This window comes from Crocodylus porosus, unplaced genomic scaffold, assembly GCF_001723895.1.
Source record: "Crocodylus porosus isolate Cpor-Errol unplaced genomic scaffold, CroPor_comp1, whole genome shotgun sequence".
In the NCBI taxonomy this organism is placed as follows: Eukaryota; Metazoa; Chordata; order Crocodylia; family Crocodylidae; genus Crocodylus; species Crocodylus porosus.
The window spans coordinates 28,323,337-28,344,842 of NW_017728910.1; the positions used below are offsets into that span (position 1 = coordinate 28,323,337).

At 56.1% G+C, this 21,506-nt stretch overlaps 1 protein-coding gene across 1 annotated transcript in view; it reads left to right on the plus strand.

Annotated features, from left to right (window-relative positions):
- BDH1 (3-hydroxybutyrate dehydrogenase 1) overlaps nt 1–12,913 on the plus strand; it is a 21,719-nt gene extending 8,806 nt beyond the window's left edge. The window contains exons 4-7 of the mRNA XM_019532945.1: nt 1,209–1,319; nt 6,570–6,711; nt 10,319–10,471; nt 10,965–12,913. Coding sequence (XP_019388490.1) covers nt 1,209–1,319; nt 6,570–6,711; nt 10,319–10,471; nt 10,965–11,434 — 876 coding nt within the window. The 3' untranslated portion in view covers nt 11,435–12,913. The remainder of the gene's footprint in view (nt 1–1,208; nt 1,320–6,569; nt 6,712–10,318; nt 10,472–10,964) is intronic.
- Nucleotides 12,914–21,506: the final 8,593 nt, after the last annotated feature.

A 21,506-nucleotide genomic window follows, 5' to 3' on the forward strand; every position in this document is an offset into this window, starting at 1 on the left:
AGATCCCCCCTCAGCCTTCTCTTGTGGAGGATGAACAGGTTCAGGTCTCGTAGCCTCTCCTCATAAGGCCTGCCCTGCTGCACCCGATCATGCGAGTGGCCTCCTCTGGACCCTCTCCATGTTGTCCACATCCCTCTTGAAGTGTGGCTCCCAGAACTGGATGCAGTACTCCAACTGTGGCCTGACCAGTGTCGCACAGGGGGGAGAATCGCCTCCTTGGACCTGCTCATGACGCATCTGTGGATGCATGACAAGGTGCAGTTAGCCTTCCAGCAAGGTGCTTGTCTGATTTGTCCTTTGTAGGGTTGGTGGGTCCTGGGGGTTTCTCTGTGTGTCATGGGAAAATCCAGATTTCTGCTTTTGCACAGGAGCAAGTGGAAACCTCTGCAGGTGACTATTAACTGTAGCAAATGGAGCAGTGCCTCCCTTTTGATAAAGCATTTTACACGCTGCTGCCGGGCCTTGTAACATCCTTCCCCACTGAGATGCAGCCACTTCTAGGGTGATGGGCAGCAGCTATTCAGCATCTTGGGAGAGGAAGTTAGCTTCCCTTGTTTAAACTACAAGGTGAAAAATAGGTAAGCAGAAAAAAAACAGCTTCTAACATGAATCGGCTGGTGTTTCATGCAGATGGTAAACCATAGTGATCCAGCCTAGCTTGCAAGACCAAGATCATCTGCAGAGGGTTTGTATGGTACAGGGTGGCCAAAGTGAGCAAACGGTGGCTGTGGTTAAATGATTCTGGTTTAATAGCATGTGCCTGTTTCTCCCCTTGCTGTCCTCTCTTGAGCTGAAGCATGTGCAGCATCCCCTTGTTTCTGAACTGTTCAGCAAGCACTACCCACACTGATCGGGCCACAGCAGAGGGGGGGTGCCTACAGGGAAACGTTTGCCATATTTTAGGCACGTATTAAGTGTGGGTGTGTGTGCGTGTGACCCCTTGGGGCTGTGGGGTTTCCTGGCCTCTGCTGTGCTGGGGACCATCACCCCTGGATTCTGAGTCACTCTTCACATTTGGGAAGAGAGAATTCCCTGCCTCGCACATGCCTCCTTTCCCTCTGGAATGCAGCAGGTTGTGCTGGCTTTCACAGGTGTAGAATGTCCTTGGGACGGGTAGGCCTGTACCAGCCCCCAGGTTTTATTTGCACTCTTCAAATCGCTCACTGCAAACACTTTTCCAACATATTTTGTTTTGTCTTGCTTCACAGATTGGCAAAAGATCTGTGCTCATCACTGGCTGTGACTCTGGATTTGGGTTCTCCTTAGCCAAACACCTGCACTCCAAAGGCTTTATTGTCTTTGCTGGCTGCCTACAGAAGGTAGGAAAAGAGGAACATTTGGTCTTCAATCTATAACACATACACCGTAGTGCAGCAAACACACCCCTGTGTTGTCACCCTGCACAGTTGCCTACCAGTTGGAGTCACTAGAAAGGACACAAGCTTTGGTTTATGAGGCTGGGCCAAAACCTCAGATCCAAGCACCTCAGACTTTTGAGAAGTTCGTGTATGAATCCATACCTGAGTGTCCTGGTTCTGACCCAGTTCAGACCTGGGCTACAATGTCCAGGCTGAACATGATGATGTACTAGGTCTCTTGAATCGAGATGGACCCAGTGAGGTGGACCTTTGGGCCTAATCTTACAGTAAGACTTATTTACGTACGTGAAGCTCACGTGACTGAGTGATTCCTGCCCCCTCATCTCCACCCTCTCCCCCTGCCCTGAGTGTGTACATGACAAGTGGTGTCAGCTCCATGTTCAGAAAGATGAACAGTCCTTCTGTGCATCCAGAGCGGCTGCAGTGTAGCCAGTAGCATTGCACTGGTGGGAGTGAGACTAAGATCTGGTCCCAAAGAGCCTAACCAGACTGTTCTGCTTGGCACCTCAGTGGCCGTTTCTTTATGACAGGGTCTGTAGAATGGGGCAGAACTCTGGCCTCGGGGCCAGCACAAGACACATTCTCCAAGGAGGTGGCAGGGTGGCTCACCTGCTTTAATGCACCAGTCTTAGCTCGTCTTAACCATACCTACATCCTTCATAGCATATTCTTTGAGCAACATCACAAGGGAGGGTTGGTTGTTTTTTTTTTGTTTTTTTAATATTTTTAATGCTGTGCCTTTTTTAGCTTTTCCATTAATATTTTTTAAGTCTTTAAAAATTTGTTATATATTTTGTGGTGTTATTTTAAAAGAAATAAATGAATCTTTTAGTATCTCTATCAAACGTAGCATGGCAGCCCTGGGTAGAGGGTCTATTTATTAGCAGAAGCTCCCCCTGCTGGCTCTTCGTTAGAGGAATAAACTCATTTTAGGTCCTCTATAAGCAGTTGCTACTTTTCAAAATAATTGAGGGACAGAATGGTGAATATTGCTTTTATTGGTCTTGATCTTTTGTAATAAGAGAGAAACATGTTAATATGTAGAAAGCTTGAATACTTAAATGCACTAGTCTAGAAAAAAAATCAACCTGTATATGGACCAGGACCAGAATTTTCAAAAAATAATTCATGGTTTTTGGTGCCTCTGTTCTTGACTTCCTGTCCTGAGGCCCATAAGAAGGCCAGATCTTGAGAGGGCAGATGATCAGCTGTTTCTGAAAGGCAGATCTGTACCAGTGTCTCCCTTTGAGCAGATGCCACAGACCCCTTGGACACTGAGCCTGAAATCTCTCCAGTGTGGAGCTCCAGCTGCTTGGCAGCCCCATATGAAGCTTTGTCTTTGCGTGCCAGCTCCTGGCTCAGCAGAGTCCTGCGCCACCTTAGTGCTTCTCACTTTCAAATTAATACTGCATTTTTGCTGGTCTCTGTGTTGTATGCTCTTTGTATAGTGAGACCATAGCAGACACTGCCTATTGCTGATTTAAGCTGTGGTTTCATCAAGAGAGTGCTGTACACATTCAGCAGATCTGCTCCCCGTGTCTTCAGGGCATATCCAACAAAGTCAAGTTTCTGCCTGGGCAGTTATGGGAAAGCAACCTGATTTCTCTTTATGCCTTGGGCACCATTACCAATTCCATAAGCAGAGTTCTGACTGCAGAAAGATTATTGCTGGTGATAACTTGTGAAGTGGGAAGAAACCCACCACCGTTTGTAGATCCCAGGTGGAGTATCTGTAGTTGGGAATACAGAGAATAGACTTTGATTTGTAAGTTAAGTACATTAGATTTCGGAGGGATTGGTGGAAAGTGGTGCTGGAACTTCCCAATCTCATGTTGTGAAATGTCATCACATAAACAGAACTACAGCTGTGTTCCCTTCCTGGCCTGCAGAGACCATGGTTAAATGAATGGCACACGCTATGGGCCTCTGCTGCGGTCCTGTCATTTCGTAACGGTGTCCTGATGAGCCAGGTCCTGAGCCTTTTACTTCTCACTTGAGGAAACTCAAACTGAAAGGCAGTTGCATTGAAACCAAGCCAGCAGTGAGGGTCTGGCCTTTTGTTTCTTCCAACATGTGATTTCACAAAGTTTCTCCCAAATGTTCTCTGTCCCAAACCCGTTCGTGCCAGATTTGTGTGGACGATTCCTTGCCAGAGATAATGGCAGCATGGACCCAATTAAACGTCACACTGCAGCTCTCTTGTTTCTCCTCTTCGGCTTGTAGCTGTAGGAGCCAGATGTCACAAGCTGAAGAAGGTATTTTTCCAGTACTACGTTCCCAGTAAACATACTTGGCGTTTGTCACAGCTGTCAGGAATGCCACGGAGTCTGTTTGCTTTGGTTTACCTGCTCGGGCCTTGTGTCATTTGTGCTTGGTTTGAGGAGAAAGGGACTAGGGAGCATATGAGCAGCTCACTGAGAGGCATCTCTTGGAGCCAGATGAGAAGCAGCACCGCAGCGATGCAGTGGCCAGGCCAGTGGGGCTTCCATTGCCTGGCCTGGGCCACTGCAGGCAGCCTGGTAAAGAGCAGGATGTGGCAGCAGGGAGCATCCTGAAATGATCAGATTCAGGCTGTAGCGTTAGCACAGGTGCGCTCCCGCTCACAGCTGGGAAGGGTCTCCAGCACTGCTGAAGGGTCACTAGGAAGTGGATGCTGGCTATGGTTCCAGGTTTGGGTCTGGCCTTAGCACCACCTGCTCTGCTCCTGCACTGTGCAGCAGCCCCTTGTGTGTCTGGTGGCCACTGCATGAGCTCCCTGGCTTCCCAGAACCACTCAGCACAGGGGTGGCTCTGGCTCAGGGCCAAGGGGAAGGGAGTGGTCTGGGCCTACCAAGGCAGCTGCATAGAGAGGTGAAGGAAGAAGAAGCAGTAGATTCCCAGTGGCTGTGGCATGGCAGCCTGGCTAAGGGAGGTTGGGTTCAGTTAAACCAGGCCTGCTTCCCCGGGTAGTTTGTGTCAGGATCCCTGCCCTTGGGGATGCAATCCTTATGCTCTGCCCCAGTTCTAACACACCCACGTTGCGGGATTTCTCCTCTGCGTGGTGATTCTGCAGCTTCCCACAGACCTGGCACAGACAGGGGTGTCTTGGTCTCACTGGTCCTCTTTGCTGTCCTCTGGCCTTCTTTGATTGAGACGCTTGCATGCGTGTCTCTTGTGACTCCTTCCCACAGCCTCTCAGCTTGTCCCTTCATGCTGTTAAACCCCCTGGAAAATGCACTGAGTCCAGCTCCCAACTGTCTGAGCAAGCAGCCAGCCTCGTGCTGAATGCTGCTCTCAGTCTCGTTGAAAACCAGCGAATGAAAAAGCCACTCGTGGGGCTTCAGCTGCCAGCTGTCCAGGCCCACCTGTGCAGAACGCTTCTGCGCTACCAGAGCATCGGGCACTGTCTGACGTAGGCAAGAGCTAACCCACGTTAACATGGTCCACATTAGAATGAGCAGCTTGTGCCAAGGAAGGATGGAGACAATAGCAGAGAGGATGTGTGGGGCTTGAGTTAATGACTGCAGAGAAACACTTCCTGTCAGCAGAGCAGATGAGGCCTGAGGGAAGAGGAGCTGAGGTAGAGTCCTTGGGTGCAGGGACGCTGGGGTTGGTGGCCCCAGTCTGCAGACAACGGGATGCGTGGGCTGGGCAGATGGGGGAATCCACCTTCTGGGTCAAGGCTGGCTGGAGGCTCTGAACTAGGGGTGATGCAGGCTGAGTCCAGGTTGGGAATGCCCCCCTGGAAAAGCAGTAGCAGCCTTGCCTCTGTTCCTGAGAGGCTGGAGGTGGACGGCAATGGTAACATCTCGGGATGGCTGTGTCAAACTGAATCAGTTGGCAAAAGGGCAGGGAAAGAGGAGCACTCTAGTGCTTGCACAACACTGCCGGTCAGCCAGGAACTGAAGCAGGAGGGGCCACTGCAAGGGAACCAGGGTGCCACTAGCATCACAGAGCCCAGGTGACAAGCTGCCCAACTGGCTTGCAAATCAGCAAGCCGTTGCACTGGTGAGCCAGGTGGCAGAGGGAACATAGGGGCTTTCTTGCAGTTAATTTGTTGTGCAAACATACTGAGGCCTTCTGGAGCCAGAGCCTCACTGCTGTTGGTAAGGGACCTGAACAGTAGCTGGTGCTTCTCACAGCCATTGAGGCCCTGGCCCAGAATCACCCAGCAGCTGCAGCACCGACTCTTCCTAGCTCTGCGCCCAGAGCCCACCGAGGCCTCACGCGTGGGAGGGAGGGGACTGCAGGCTGTGCCGACAGCAGAGGGCACGGGGGATTCTGGACTGTTGGGTAGAAACCGGAGTCAGGACTGGTGAACAAGTCTCCCGAGTGCTCCAGCTTGGCTCTAGGGACACTGCTCTGGATGGAAACATGAGTGGTGAGGGAAGAGCTGGGTGGGGAAAGGCAGGAGTGGAAGGAAATGCAACTAAAGGGCAGGAGCAGCCATGAGGAAGGGCAGTGAAGAGGCTAGCAGATGAATTCTGATGGGAAAGGCTAGGTGAATCTGCACTGCAGTCCCCAAGTGTACTTGTGTCTCATGCAGGGATCCTGAGCTCACTTGAGCCTGCCAGCTTGGCACGTGGCTGTGGTGCTACAGGGGTGAGCCTGGGGCCTGGGTGAGTGCTGGAATGGAGCCCAGTGAGCTTGGGGTGGCTGCACCCCGCTAGCTGGGCCCAAGCTGGCTCAGACTTGTCCCCACAAGCGGCAGTCATGCCCCTGGCCTGCAGGGTGGAGGGGCTGCTAGGGGAATCGGATGCATTCCCTTGGGAAGACGGAGCACGGCGGGGAGCTGGGGACGTGCAGTGCATGAGTGCTAGGGAGCGAGCGATGCAAGGTGCTGGCAGCAGCAGACCATTGAGACTCCCACTGTGGAGTGGGGCATGGCCAGCTGTCCCCTGCCCTTCCAGCCCTGGTGGTGTGACAGTAGCGAGCATACAGCCCCTCTGGCCAAGGTCTGACTTCCTCTGCAGCATGTGGCCATACCCCAGCAGCCCCAGCTCTGCCCACTTTCCCTGGCTCTGGCAGGCTGCATGTCCCAGGCTGAGTGGCTGTGGAGAGAGCTTCCAGGGGGGTGTTCCTCTGGATGATTCCCCCCTGGCCGCAGGGCTGCCTGCTGCGCTGCAGCTGTCCATGCACTCCTGTACATTTTGAGTGTCTCCCTTGTGTCTGGCCTGGGTGAAGTTAAGCCAGTTCCTTTGATCTGTCTAGGACAAGGGAGAAGGGGGCTATAAGGACCTGGATGCCATGAACAGCAACCGGATGAGGACAGTCCAGCTCAATGTCTGTGATGGCAAGGAAGTGGAGCGAGCAGTTGAATATGTGAACACCAGCCTGGATGACCCCGATAGAGGTGAGAGCACATTCGCTGGGCTTGGGCATCAGCTGGGGTGCCTTGGTTTGGGCCCACAAGGATTCCCAGGCTGGTGTCAACCGCTGTATGTTCAGTCAGCATCTGCTAGGTGCAGCAGTGCAGAGCAGCCATCTTGCAGAGACTGCAGGTCACCTGGGAGTCGCTGCTGTGGTGCTGACACTGGCCTCCTCCGGCTGGGAGCTTGAGTTGCCAGGGCTGTGCTGAATGCCCCAGTGATGCTTGGCTGTCCTGGTGCTTGGGCCTGTAGGATTCAGCTCCAGGCCAAGGAAGCACAGCTGCAGGGAGTCACCTGAGCCCGGGCAAGCCAAATCCTGCATCAGCAGGTCTGTACCTGGAGGGGGTAAGGTGTCTCCTGAGCATCGCCTTGGGCCAGAGCCCCCTGGGATCAGTGTGGAAAGCAGTGTGCAGCCCCAGGGTCCAGGCACAGCTGCACTGCTCTGCTTCCCCCTTGCAGCTCAGGGCAGTGCTGCTGAGCCCAGGGCTGCTTGTCCTCTCATGGAGAGCAGAGGTCAAAGTGTAAAGCCAGGGCCAGGGCTAGTCAGGCAGGGCAGAGCCATTCCTCCCTACTGGAGCTCTGGGGATGCTTCGGGGCCCTCCCTATCCAGCCATATTCTCTCCTGAGCGCTCACTCGGAAAGTTGCTTCTGTTCTTCTGGAGTTGTCCTCATCCATCCAGTTCTTTGTGGGAGCTTCGTGCTTTGCTCCGCATGGAGCCTGGGGCTGTAACCCAGCTTGCAAAACCCCTGCGGTCCAGCGTGCCAGGTTATGCTAGCAGGCCCCTGGGCCTGAGTTCAGAGGGAGGTGTTTAATCCCATGATGAACTGTAGCAGAGAAAGCTCTTGCGGTGTGTGCTGCCCAGGTCAGTAGCTCCTTAGCCAGTGCTGTGCATGCCACTCTGCAGCTGGAAGCAGAGGAGCTGTGCCAGCCCGCCCCTGCATGCACGGGTCCACCCTGCCACGCAGTGCAAAACTGTATTGGGCTCCACGCTTCTGGCTCCTGAGGCAGCGTGGGCAATGCTGGCTTTGGCCGACTCCCACCCAGCAGCCGTGCAGGCTTTGTGCACCAGGTGGCACCACTGCCAAGCTCAGCCTGATGGAGGAAAGAGCTTTCACCCGTGGAGGTGGCGGCCAGCTCAGGCCAGCGATGACTGTGCCTCAAAACTGCTGGCATCTCATGTTTGCTCAGCGCATGGGGAGGAGTCCCCTTCAACCACTACCAGCATTGGACTCCTCCTGAGCGCTCTGCAGAGAAGCAGTGTGAACCTGCCTCCAAAGGTGGTGCCCACGGAGCTGTGCTGGGGCACTTGAGCTCTGAGGGGAAGCCCCGTTGCCAGTCACTGCTGTGTCTGACGGCTAGTTGTAGCCCTGTGCTTAGCAGTGAATGCTCAGCACCTGGCAGGACTGGCCCCTCTGTCCCCAGGAGCTGCCAGTCCAGGTGCTCTTAGAGAAGATGAGTCCTGCACTGCTCATGAGCTGACTCCCAGCATTACCTCCTTGCTTCCATGAGAGGTGGCAGGGCAGCGCGCTTCTTGGAGAAGGGGATTTTCAGTGTGGCTTGCAGCTCTGAGACCCCTAGGAAGTCAGCGTGGAGACTGCCTCTTGGCTTCCTTGTGCACCCACCCCCTGTGGGTTCTGCACAGAGGTGCTATGAGGATTCATGACTCGGTGGACCCCAAGTGAGGCTTCTTTGCCACCTGGAACTCCCCCTGAGCCCATTGCAATCAGCAGCAGCTCTGGCTGCTCGGGAAGTGTGGAGTGAGGGCCAGTGCTGGCAGAGGGAATTGCGGGTATGTGTTAAGTACTTTGGTTTCTTTGTTACTTAATGCTTTGCAGCTTGTTAAGTGACAGGAGTCTCTGGCGTGACTGTCCCCATTCAGAGGCAGCAGAGGCCTGGAGAGATCTGATTCCCTTCCCACATGCCCATGCTCTCCTGTGCCAGCAGTGGCTCTGCACTGTGCACCCCAGGGCAGTCGTGAGGGCCAGGAGCGAAGAGTGGAGATTAGAGCCAAGTAAGCATCTCACCTGCCTTCTGTACAGCAAGTGACGTGGAAAAACGCAGAGTTCCTCCTGGGAGCATCCTCTAAAGCCAGCTCAGACTCTCAAAGCTTTCTCAGGTTTCTAGGGGGTCATGTATCACAGGGTTCTGGGGGTGAGGCTGGCATTGGCCATCTAGGCTGAGGGAGAGACGTGGGCCAAGTGGGAAATCCCCACACGGGGGAGGGCAGTGGCTCCTGCTTCAGCACTGGCAAAAGCACCGGGTGTGGGTGCTGAGTCTCAGTGAGCCCCATGGTGACCAGGACCTTCCTCCCCCGATGAAGGTCCTCTTTTCTGGGGTGCAGTCAGCGGGTAGGGCTCTAACTGAGGTAGCGTGGAGGCAGCCCAGAGCAGATCACTGTAGAATTCAAATCAGCCCATTTCTCTGATTCCTTCTGATATATTTCACCTACGTGCGGGGTTGGAATATATCTGCATGTGACAACTTCCTTGGCACAGGCTGGAGGGAGGTCACCCCCAGGGTTCTGCAAACCAGAGACAGATCCATCAGCCGGTGTCATTTGGCTTTCACTGAGCTACAGTGAGAGGCCATCTCAGGAGACACAGCTACATCCTTTTATGGTGCTGCCCAAGGGCTGGCTTCCTGTGTAATTAGGGGACTGTATGGAGTGGGCTGCAATTACTGCAAGTTCCTCTTCTAATCATTCATCAACTGCCAGAGGCTGCTGACTGCAGCACTGGTTGCTTTCCTCCTCTTTTTCCATAAGGGAACCAAGGAAGAGCCTGAGAGCAAGGCCCATCCTACAAAGGCACCTGCTCCCCACCCCTGCACTGCAGATTTCTAGCTTTCATGTGCTCGCTCACATATTTAGGTCAAGTTACTTGCTTGGCGAGAACTTCGGGGTAGTTCTTTGTAAGCACTGGCCCAGGTGTTCGCCACGTTCGTTCCAGCCTACAGGCGTTCGTATATTGGAGTGTTAGGTTGAGTCCACGCTCACTTTTACCAGTAACGTAACAGCCCTGAATTAACTGGCAGTCGGTTAACTCCAGGTACCAACTGCAAATGTGGCAAAGTCCTTCATGGAAAGTACTTTGCATTATTTCTGGGTGTGGTTTCTTTTGCCCCATGTCATAAATACCACTGGGAGGTTCTGGGTATGGAGTAAAGGGGCACAAATTGACACAGCCCTGGAATGAACTGACCTGCCTTTTAATTCTCCTTTGGATCAGGAGTCAGGGGGCTGCGGGCCTTGCCACATACCTGCATTTTGAGACTGGATTTTGTTTCTGATTTTTTAAAAATAGGGATAAAAAGGAGATAAGAAGGAGGCAAGTCGTTCATGGAGGTGCTTTGTTAATGTCGTTTGCAGTGCTCTGCTTTGGGGCAAAGTGGGCAGGTTCTGGTGGTTGTGATGCCTGGGCTAATAGGCAAGCTCTGAACTGGGTTCTTTCCTGTCTGGAATTCAGTGTCATGCAACTTAGTTAGAAGCTGCTTTATGTGATTCGATAACGCATTAGCAAGGCCTTTCCCTGGGACACTGCCTCTAGGCGCACGTGGGTGACTCCTCCTTTCCACTTGTTTTAAACTTTCAGGGCTCTGGGGGCTGGTGAACAATGCCGGGGTCTCCACCTTTGGAGAAGTAGAGTTCACCAGCATGGACACATATATGGAGGTAGCTGAAGTCAATCTGTGGGGAACTGTCCGAACCACCAAGGCTTTCCTCCCTCTGATCCGCAGGGCCAAAGGTGAGTGATCTCCCGTGAGCAGGTCTGCAACCCTGCCCTGCTGCCGAGGCAGACGTTCACCACAGGCCGGCCCTCAGAGCAAGGCAAAAATCTACTTCTGCCAGCTCACAGATAAGCTGCCACCCATTTTCCCCCTGGGGCAGGGATTAGCACCAGGGAGCAAGGGCCAGGCCTTGGAACCCAGGAGCCCAAGGAGCCAGGAGGAAGCCCAGTGTGAGCCCTGGCTTGCTCAGCCTTTCCTCCTGGCCATGAACCTGAACCCTGTCTGCTCTGGCCATTCAGAGCAGCTGCTGGTGCCCAGTGTGCCGAAGGCAGGTGGCCTGCCCCAGTGTGGGCTCAGAGAGCTGTGGCACTTGCAAGCTCTTTGAAAAGTGCCCGTGACCGCTAGATGTTCAGAAACTTCTGATTGTGCAGCTTCTTGTTTGTAATGTGCCAAGTACCTGGTGCCAGCTTCTCCAGTTGACCCTGCTGTGGTTTGCTGGGCACTGCCTAGGGCGCGTGGTGAACATCAGCAGCATGATGGGCCGGATGGGCAGCCCTGCCCGCTCCCCGTACTGCATCACCAAGTTTGGTGTGGAAGCCTTCTCTGACTGCCTGCGTTACGAGATGCACTCCCAAGGCGTGAAGGTCTGCATTGTGGAGCCGGGAAACTTCATTGCTGCCACCAGCCTCTACAGCCCTGAGCGCATCAAAGCCATTGCAGATAAGATGTGGGAAGAGCTCCCTGAAGTTGTGCGCAACGACTACGGCAGGGAGTACTTTGACGAGCAGGTCAGCAAGATGGAGACATACTGCAACAGCGGCTCAGTTGACACCTCACCTGTCATCGACAGCATCTTCCATGCACTGAGCTCCCCCACCCCCTACACCCGCTACCACCCCATGGATTACTACTGGTGGGTACGCATGCAGATCATGACGCACATGCCAGCTGCCATTGCCGACCGGCTCTACGTCTACTGAGACAGCGTGTCATGTCGCTCACAGCCAACCAGGGTGGGAAGTTTCCTTTAAAAGAGTGTGTTGTATTGTACCAATTTCCCATTCATCACCTTTTAAAAAAATTTTTTTTAATCCAATTTCCAAGTACTGTAACGTAGCTCTACAAAGTTAATTTAAACATTTGAGCGTAACTTAGCAGGCAGTAACTTTTGCATGGGACATTCTGTAGTCAGGAACATGTGTATATCATAGGGACGCATCTCTGCTATTTATTTCAAATGTCCCTTTCTTTTTTTTATCTCAAATGTCAAGTTAAAATTTTTATTTAAACTGCGATCGCTCTGAAGGGTTTTCAGTCGCCAGCGCTGGCATCATGCTAGCTTGGAGAATCCCTGCCTCGGAGGTGGCCAGCACTCCATCCAACACTGACCCTCCCTGCTGCCATGGCACGTGGCTGAGACCTGTGTAGGCTTTTACCGGGACTGGTTACAGCAGCACACAGTGCAGTCGGGGTCCGTAATCCAAGGATCAGAACGCCCAACTTTATGCCCACTGAAATGGAGCAGCTGAGGCTATGGCTGCCATCCATCCATTTGTATCACTGGAAGTCAGGCCCCAGGGAGCCATTTGATCTGTCTCTCTCTGTCACGCTTCATTTCGTGGGTCCAAGCCGGCAGCCCTACTCACCAGACTTTACACACACGAGCATTCCCTTCGTAGCCAGCAAGTGTATGAAGGCACACGCAGGTGAGTGGGAGCTGCCAGACTGCTCCATGTTAATATTTCTTACCTCTTTGGCAGTAGTTGAATGCTGCAACTCCAGCCAGAAAGCTCTGACACACATTGTACTTGCACTCGTGTTGACAGAAGGGAGCCCATTTCCACAGGAGAATCAGTTCCTGTATTAGCTAGACTCAGCCAACCCTGCGGGAGCAGAAGGTTAACTTCACACTGACAAATGAATGTCATCTTTACCGAGGACCTCAGAGTTGCATCCGAATATTTGTACAGCACCTTGCACAGGGGGCTGCAACCCTGGCAGGGTCTCTGAGCACTCTCACCTATTAACAATAGTAATAACTTACATGGAAGAAGTCACTGAACTGAAACATTTGTCTGCCTAATGTAGCTTAGTATGAACTTAGTAGAAAGCCAACAAAAAAAGAATAAACCATAAGGGCCATTTTAATCTCCTCGGTGGTTATGTTTACATGACTTAGGAACATTCTTTTGTACTGTAAAAAAAAAAAAAAACGGAAAGAAAACCACACAAGAAAAAACAGCAACAGCAACAAAATACTTCTTGCTTTCATGGGGGAGAGCTGAGAGTTATGTGTGTAGCTTGAGAGTTGAACAGAAGTGTAAGGGAAGTAAGTATGTTATAGATACTAGAGAGAAGGCATTTTTGTGGCACTGCTGTAATACATTGTACCAAGTGAAAAGAGTACGTGATCAAAGCATCCTTTGGCTTGATAAACATTAAAACAAATAATGCTACAATTCACAGCATCCCTCTTTTTATTATTTTACTGTTTAAGGCAGGGGTGTCAAACATGCAGCTGCAGGCCAGATGCGGCCTGCAGAGCCAGGTCACCCAGCCCAGAGCCTTAATGGGGGAGACCTTCCCATGGCTGTAGCCAAGCCTCTGGGTGAGACCTGGGGCACCGGAGCCCCAGCAACACCACAGGTTGGAGCCTGGCACTGCAGCTTGTTCGCATGGCAGCAGCCGAGTGCCCAGGATGCCAGGCCTCTTCCTCCTGGGTCCCAGAGCAGAAGGGGGGGGTCCATGGGCCCACTCCGACCCGCAGGGCTGGCCCCACACCATTCCTCTGACCTGTGGATGAGTCCCAAATGAGTTTGACATCCCAATTCAAGGTTAAAAGGTTCATTTTTATTCTTGGCCTCATTGGCAACATGTAGGGGATGCACATGCACCCCTGTGAAAAGGCACTGTCGGTATGTGGTTGCCGCTCACCGCCACACCCCCCTTTGCCACTGACGGCATCTTTGTGTGGTCTGTGATTGCCACTGGCCACTGCCGACATCGCTAGCGGTGTCTGCGGGTAGTCGCCAGCTGCTGGTTGGCACTCGCCACCCTCCCCCACCGCCAACAGCACTGCCGCTGCCTGCGGGAGCTCGCCATGCCCCCCCAGCCTCTGGGAGCCCGCCTCATTCATGCTTGGCCTAGTATTAAGATGAGCTTTGCATTATTTGTGCTGGGCGCACATGCACGTGCTTCCCACAGGCTGAGTAGCAGTGGGCTTTGTGGTCACATACAGTTTAGGGTGGGTTCTGGGCGTAAAGGCTCTGCCTGTACATTTTTTGGGTGGCAACTCCTGGGCCTACAGCTCGCGTTGCAGAGCCTTGACTTAACCTACCCTGAGGCTGAGACTTGGCCTCAGTGGTAAACTATGTGCAGGGTTTGGGTGGTTGATGCAATGTGCAAAGGGGGCTTCTTTTCTGAAAGAGGATTTCCGCAGATCCCAGATCAGGGCAAGGAGGCCTCTTCCCTCATGCCCTGTGTGACGTGCAGGCAGGATGCTGTGCTGTACAGGGCTCCAGTGGACTCTGTAGGACACGAGCTAGGCAAAGGCTGTCAGGAGAGAGCGCCTGGGGCTGCTGGTAGATCTGAATGTGGCCTGGCCCCGCATGCCTGTTCCCTGGGGGAGCACCCAGGATGTGCGTGCTTCTCAGGTGGGGTCCTGTGAAGAGGTTTGCTAAGTGTCAAGTTCACACAACTAAGAAACCTAACAGCAACTCTGCTCAGCAGTGTTGTCTGCAAGGACCAGGCTTTCGAAGCAAATCTGGTCTGCAGACAGATGTTTTCCAGGCAGTCACATGTGCCTGCAGTCAGCCTGCTAGGTAATGGTGTGGGCCAAGGAGCAAGTGCCAGCACGCAGGTGCTGCTTGTAGGTCAACCTGCAAAATCTTGGCTGTACTGGTTTGTCTGCATAGACTTGCACTCGCTAGCTTAGGGGCTGTTGCAGTCCCTGCAAGAAGCATCTTTGAGGCTGCCAGAGTATTTCATTAATTGTGTTAGGATCAAGGAAGCTTGTTAAAGTCAGGGATCTCTCTCCCACTCTCCTAATTGTCCTAATGAGGATCCTTGATCCTAAAACACATGTTGGCAGTGATTAAGCTGCTGGCAAGTCAGCATCTGGGCTGTGGAGAGGAGCCAGGCTGCTTCAGAAGTCGTTCAGCTGGTGCATTCAAGGCCTAGCTGCTGCGGGATGCCTCCTGCTGTGCAAAGGTGACGGCACATCGAGAGCAAGGAGCTCGGGCTCAGTTCTAAGTGGTTTGTAATGAGAAAACAAAGGAAGAGTCCTAAGACACAGAGCTGTCCACAACCGCTAGACAACCCCATCCCCTCAGTGTACATGGGTAGGTAAGTTGGAAGTCGTGGACTCTCCTCCTGGAGCATTTCTAGAGAAGGCTGGCTGGGTGCCTTCCTGGGATGGTTTGGGAACAACGCAGCCCGCCTCTGCAGGGAGGTGGCCCTGGTGGTCCCAGCCCTGGGATTCCCTGTATGCCTGTACTACTTCCCTGTAATTTGGATGTGACTTGTGGCTGAGCCCTGCTTGCCTCCAGGGGAAGGGCCATGCTAAAACTGTGGGGAGAAGGCTAAGCCATGCTCTCAAGGGTCCCTGTCCACTCTCAGCATGCAGTGGTTGCTCATGCGCTCATGCCCACAGGCTGTGGCTGGGATCCTGAAACAGCTGAGCCAGTGCCAGGGACACAGGGTAAAAGGGGTAATGGAGCTCATGCTCGAGCGGGTGAGCACTGAGCCAGGGGGTGGGGGAGCACGAGCACCCCACATGCATGTACTGGTAGTTGGCTCGCGCTCTCTGTGGGCCTGGGCTGGGCCGCCTTCCTCGGGAGCATCCAGTCGTGGTGCGTGCTGGAGGCACAATTCCTGCAGCCAGCGGTCTGGTCCAGTCGGGAATGGCAGGCCCCCTGCACCCTGCCAGCTGCTGTCTGTGGCGGAGCCGGAGACTTCGCTGCATGTAACACTGCTGTTCCCAGACCTCTGCCTGCCTCTGGGGTGTGCGACAGGGAGGGACGAGGTATTTTTCTGTGTGGAGGAGGCAGCGGAGGGGAGGGCCTCGGGCTCCCGGCTGTTGCTGTTACTTATGCTGCGGAGATGCCTGGGGCCCTGCTGTGCTGAGAGCTGTGCACACGCCGGGCAAGGGATGCAGCTGCTGTCCCAAAAGGTTGAGGCCAAAGAGGCAGGAGAGTGGGACAGGGACGAGGACCGAGGCACAGCAAGGGCAAGGGGCTTGGCTGCCCACCAGCTGCAGCAGGGGCAGGCCCCAGGCTTCCTGCACCAGGAGGGCAGGGAAGGGGATCTCCCTCCAGCCCTGGGGCAAGCAGGTAGTCCTGGCTGGGTGTCTGCTGTAGATGTCCTGACACCCTGCTGGGATCCAGGGCCCTGTCCGGTTGGTCTTTCCTGGCACCCAGCAGCACAGTCCCTCAGAGCCCATTTCAGGATGGGGAAATCGGGTGCAGGGGGAGGCAGGGATCTGAAGGGGATGGCTGGGCTCCAGGTGGCCCAGGCTGTTCTGAAGCTACTTTTGTCATCCCTGTGCATGAAGATGCCCTGCAACCCCAAAAGGGCAGCGAGGATGAGGGCACCGTGCACTGTTTTGCTTTCCAGACCCCACAGGTAGGAGCCGAGCGAGGCTATTCTGCAGCTTCCCTGGGAAGGGGGAGAAAGTGCTCGGGTGAGCTGCTTGTGGTCCGAGATCTCGGCCTCCCTGAGCCTCTGCCGCGCGGTTCTGCTGGACTCTGAGTGCCACGCTGCGCTGCCTTCACACAGCATGGGTTTGTAGATGTAGGTGTGGGGAAGAGCGGGCGGTTTTTCTGTGCCCATCACCCTGCCAGTGCTGGGTGCGGGTCAGGCTTGAAGCTACAGCACGCTTGTCCCAGGCAGGTCAAAGCCAGGCAGTGATGCAGCCTTTCGCCCCTACAAAGCGCCCCTCATCAGGCCGACTCAAGTGCATTGCAGGCTGCATGCGCGGGGAGCGCTGTAGTCGTGCCAGCTGCCCCTGCAGCACAGACAGCGGTGCCCGAGGAGATGGCAGCCGCGCTGTGCTGCCGTCTAGCTCACGGCGTGGTGGGAGGCAGGTGGTAAGGACCTGAGAGGGAATTTGCCCAGGACACGGGCAGGTGCCTCCTGTGCAAGATGCTGTATGCTCACATTCAGGTTGATAACTAGCCTCCGTGTCGCTGGTTCCTGGGATCTGGGGGCATGCATGCACCGAGACGTGGGCCTCGTCTCGGGGTGGCGGCAGAAGGGCTCTGGCAGCTTCGGGGCAAATCTAAAGTTGTGGACAGCGGCCTGGCAGCTGGGGCCCTGGGCCACTGCAGGGGACCTGCCCACTGGCATCTCGACGGTCACGCCGAGCCTGGCGAGACCGTCCTCTCCGGAAGGCTCCTCATGCCAAGAGACAGCAGCCGGCACCATCTTCCCGGGGCCGAGGCAGGTTGTGCCCTGCCGGGAAGGGCTGTTCTGCAGGCAGGAGAGGCCCTGGCAGCCGGGGCCCGCACCTCTGCCGGCAGGCTCAGAAAGTGATGGTCCTGCCCTGCGCAGGCAGGGGCCTGCGGGACCCCGAGGGGTTGCAGCCCGGCTTCCCTGTGGCCAAGATCCTGTCAAACCTCCCGACCGTGACGGCCCGGCTCCAACGCAAGCAGGCTGCCGCCTGCACGGTGTTGCTGGCCTGAGCCCCCACGTGGCGCTGGCTGTCGTCTCCCTGCCCCGCGGCGCGGCCGTGCTCGGGGCCTCGCTGCGCCACGTGCAGCCCGCGCCCAGGGACTGACGCCCGTCTTGGCCTCAGCAGTGGCAGCCCTCCGCTCCCCCGGCTGCGTGCGGCGCTTGGCGGGCACGCTGCTAACGAGCGTATTTGCAGTCCCATCCTTCCCGAGGCGCCCGTGGGCGCTGGCACCTGCGCCGAGCTGGCACTTGAGCCTTGCCTGAAAGACGAGCGAGACACTGTGGCTGTGGGGCGCCGGGGCATGTTCTCCTGGGCGCAAGAGCGAGAGCAAGCGGGGCGTGCAGGTGCCCGGCGGTGAAGGGGGATCTGCTCCCCAGGCGGACGGCGTGCAGGATTTTGGAGACAACTGAGCTGAAGCCTTGGGGAGCAGACGGCTCTGGCAGACGCGGGCCGGTGGTTATGAGTCGCTGGGGCTGAACAGGCTGGCAAGGGGCGAGGAGCAAGCCTGAGGGAGGTTTGCCCCTTGACAGCTGGGCCAGGTGCCCACAGAAAAGGGACCTCTCACCTGGGCAAAGACCCACCGAGACGCAGAGCACTGGGGGCCTCGGGACGGAGGATTTCCTGAGCCCGGGCCGGACCCCTGGGCCGCAGGGGCTTAGCCCATGAGCCAAGGTGGGCCGCTCTGCTCCTGCAAGGGAGGGACGCCCGCCAGCCCGGGGGCTCTGAATGGGCCGGTGGGCTGCTTGCTAACGCCCGCCCACCTTGGACCAAACCCAGACACAGGCTCCTCACGGGAAGGGACGTGGGTGTGCAGGGAGCCCGTCTCCTCCAAAGTGGCTCCGCGTGGAGGTCTTATCCCTGGCTCTCCCTTGGCAGGCATGCACCCCGGTCCCGGGCCCTCCACCCCTCCGTCTTGGGCACAGCACGCAGCAGCTTCCGTGGCAGAGGCAGCCAGCGCTGCCGGCCAGGCACCCCGAGCCCCGCGTGGGCCAGGTCCTCCCCGGCGTCGCAGGGACAGGCTGGCAGGGGAGCGGCCTCCCGTGGCAGTGCCCGCCTTGCCTCCCACGTCGAGGGCACACGGCAGCTGGTTCAGTGTTATTCTTCATCCTGGCCCTGCATGGGGTTGCTGCGGCATCTCGGGGTTTCTCCCGCAGGAGCAGCAACCCCCAGAGGTTTGTCATCGTGAGATGTCCTCGGCAGCCCAAGAGGCTGCAGCCAAGACCCTGGCTTCCAGACGCTTGCCTGAATCGGGTCCGTACTGGGAGAAGCCGGGCTGCCGGTGCTGTGGCAGGCAAGGGCTCTGCTCTGGCCTATGCAGGACAGCGCCAGTACCAGGGACGTGACGCTTCATTTCCTTGCCATCCCAAATGGATGGATCATTGGCCGTGCTTGCTGCCTCCCCACGCTGGTTTCTGAGGTGCTCCCTGGTCCTCGCCAGCACCACGGGGCAGCATGCCATGGCAGCGCATGGATTGCAGCAGCGCGCACCAAAGCCGTGGAGGTGGTCCCGTGGGTCGTGGTGCCCCAGCTCCTGGCCACAGTGAGAGGAGGACGGCCCAGGTGGGCAACAGAGACACTCCAGTGATTTTCAGTCACCCACGGGTGTTTGTGGCCCTCTGGGGCCCTGGCTTGCAGACTCCCTGCAGAGCTTGCTGCGCTTTGCAGGGCTCTTTGCAATGCTCTGCAGGTGTTTGGGAACAGGAGCTTACGGCAAGGACAGCCCCGAGGCAGCACTGCACTCTCGGGCCTGCCAGTACAGCCAACGTTTCCCTGCTGCTCCTGCACCTAAGCCCCACACACTGCAATACCCCGAGCAGAGCCTGTCGCCCAGAAAGGATGGAGATGCCACGAGTCCACCAGGGACTCTGCCAGTGCCATGCATCCTGTGGTGAAAGCTCTCAGATGCACACCCTGGTGCCCCGCAGCAGCTTCAATCCTCAACAAAGATGAAGTAGCTCGGAGTCCGGGTATCCGTCCCCTGGGCAAACCTCAGAACAGCCCAGGCCATAATGGAGCCATTCACGAGTGCATTAAGTACCCAGCCGCCATAAACATTGGGCAAACAAACCTGGAGCTGAGAGGCGGTTTAAAGAGCGAGGTCTGCACATTTCCTTCCATCGAAACCCCGTTGCTCATGCGACCGCGTTCCTGGCTGAGGAAGGGCACGGTGCATTCGGTGTTGCACGGCTGCTGTGCAATAGCTGCCTGGGGCCAGAGCTGCTTCCTGAGCTGTACTTGAATGTCAGTCTGCAAAGCAGGAACATTTGCAGTGATTGTGCCGCACAAGCAATTTGTCTGGTGCTAGTGCAGGTCCCACAGGAAGGCTGTGTGCCCGCAGCACCCCTGCAAGGACTCGGACTTCTGCAAATCGCAGGACACCTCGTCCTCGTCTCATCACGGTTCAAGAGCGTGCAATCATCCACCAGGGCAGATCTGGTGTGAAATGCAAATGAAAAGGCTTTCACTTTCCATTTAAAACAAGGGCACTTTAAGCCCAGGATTTTTACCTGTGGAAGGAAAGGGCTGGTGCTTGTTAGTTTCTGAATCATCCACGTCACTATTAATTTTTAACTGGCGCGTAGCAGCTGCTTACCTTCCCGAATCAATCCAGGGGACCCCAGCCAGGCCAAGCTGCTGCGCAGCCCCCAGGATCCTGCTCCGCTGCAGGAGGCCAAGCGGATCCTGTGCTGCCCGGCAGAAAAGGACCTGGGTTTTGCCGGTGCTGTAACACTGATTCCTCTTGGCGGGGACTCGTTCAGCCCTGTTGGAGGAGCTCGCTGACACGCATCCCTGTGCAGCCGCTGGACAGGAGCCGGCTGGGCAGCACCTGTCGATGGGTCACAGGCCCCTGCCGCGACGTGCGAGCCGGTGGAGGCGTGGGGTGAGCCTGCCAGCAAGGGCTGAGCTGCAGAGGTGCGGGGAAGGTGCCGTCCTTCTCCTCAGGGTCGTGCATGAACCGGAGGCTGTGCTGCACTTCCCTGGACGCACGCCCAGCAGCTCCTGCCCTTCGCTTCCCATCCTGTGCTCCTGAATTTTAGCCTGTGAGCTCTGTCTTCAATGTCACGTCTTCCTCTGATCCGGGGGTCTCATTCTGCATGGGTCCTACGCAGAGAGACAGCAAGGGACCCCGAGTTTGCCCGGCCCCCTGAAGGCAGATGGCCACTGCCACCATGGTGAGCGAGGACGTGTCCGCTCTGCCCCCCAGGCTGGGCAGCAGAGCTGACCAGGCCCACAGGTTCGTGCGGCGGGCCTGATCCCGCTCTGGCTGGCCCGGGTATGTGCCAGCACTAAGTGTGAGGAGCTGCTCACGGTTTGCCCTGGTTTAGGTAAGAAAGAGCGAAGTGTGCCCAAGGGAACCTCTTACCTCACAGCTCCGCACCACGGCCCTCCCAGCACTGCTGGGTGCCGCTCTGCCCTGTGTCCGCGCGGCGCCCCGGCACGCTGCTTATGGAGTGCGGTGCGCTGGCCCAGATCTGTCTGTACAGAGCAAGGCGTCGCTTTTGTCCAGAGGAGTTTAGACGTCATGTTTTTCTCAGTACTTGGGTTGGGCGCTGAGGCTACTCCTAGAAATCCTCCTGCAGAGCCGAGCTGCCGAGGGTCAGGGCCTGCAAACGGGTCCGGGAGCATGGCCCGGGAGCGGGAGCGGGGCCACCCGGTGATCCGGCACCCTGGGATCTCAGGGCATGCAGCTTCCACCCAGACAGGCCCTGAAATCTCCTCTTGTAACAGTGGATCTGAAACCCCAAACATTTGTGTCACGGGCAGTGGCTGGCATTTGCAGCAGAAACTATTGCTGATGGTCTTCCTGGGCTACCAGCCCAGGCAGGAAAATGACAAGCTGGGACTGCATTACCCTGCAAAGCTCCAGTCAGATGAACAGGCTGGGAGGAGACGTGTGACAGCAGGGTTCCCAGCCGCCGCGCCGGTGCGGGGAGGCCGTCCCTGCCAGCAAGGCAGGAACGTGTCACGGATTCATTCTCCAACGTGGCCTGAGGATCGGGGAAACGTAGAGCCGCAGCTGGGCTGGCAGGGCCCTGAGCAGGCTCTGGCCCAACCTGCCCAAGCCTGGACCAGCCTGGCCAAGGGAGCATCTCACCTGCTTTTAACAACGTCCAGGGATGGAGCCTGCTCCAACACGTGACCACCCTCCTAGAGGGAAAGTTCTTCGTGACCTCCTACCTGCACTTCTGCCACCGCAATTTGTGACCAATATACCCACTTTGTCCTGTCCCCAGCAGCTAAACGGAGACCAGATTATCTCCTGCCAAGATGGGAAGCTGAAGGCTGAACCTTCAGTCACGAGCACCCGGGGTGGGGGGGGGACAGTTCAGCTTAGAGCCGCGCTTCCGGCAGGCGAGTGCCCAGGCAGGAGCCCCAGCTCT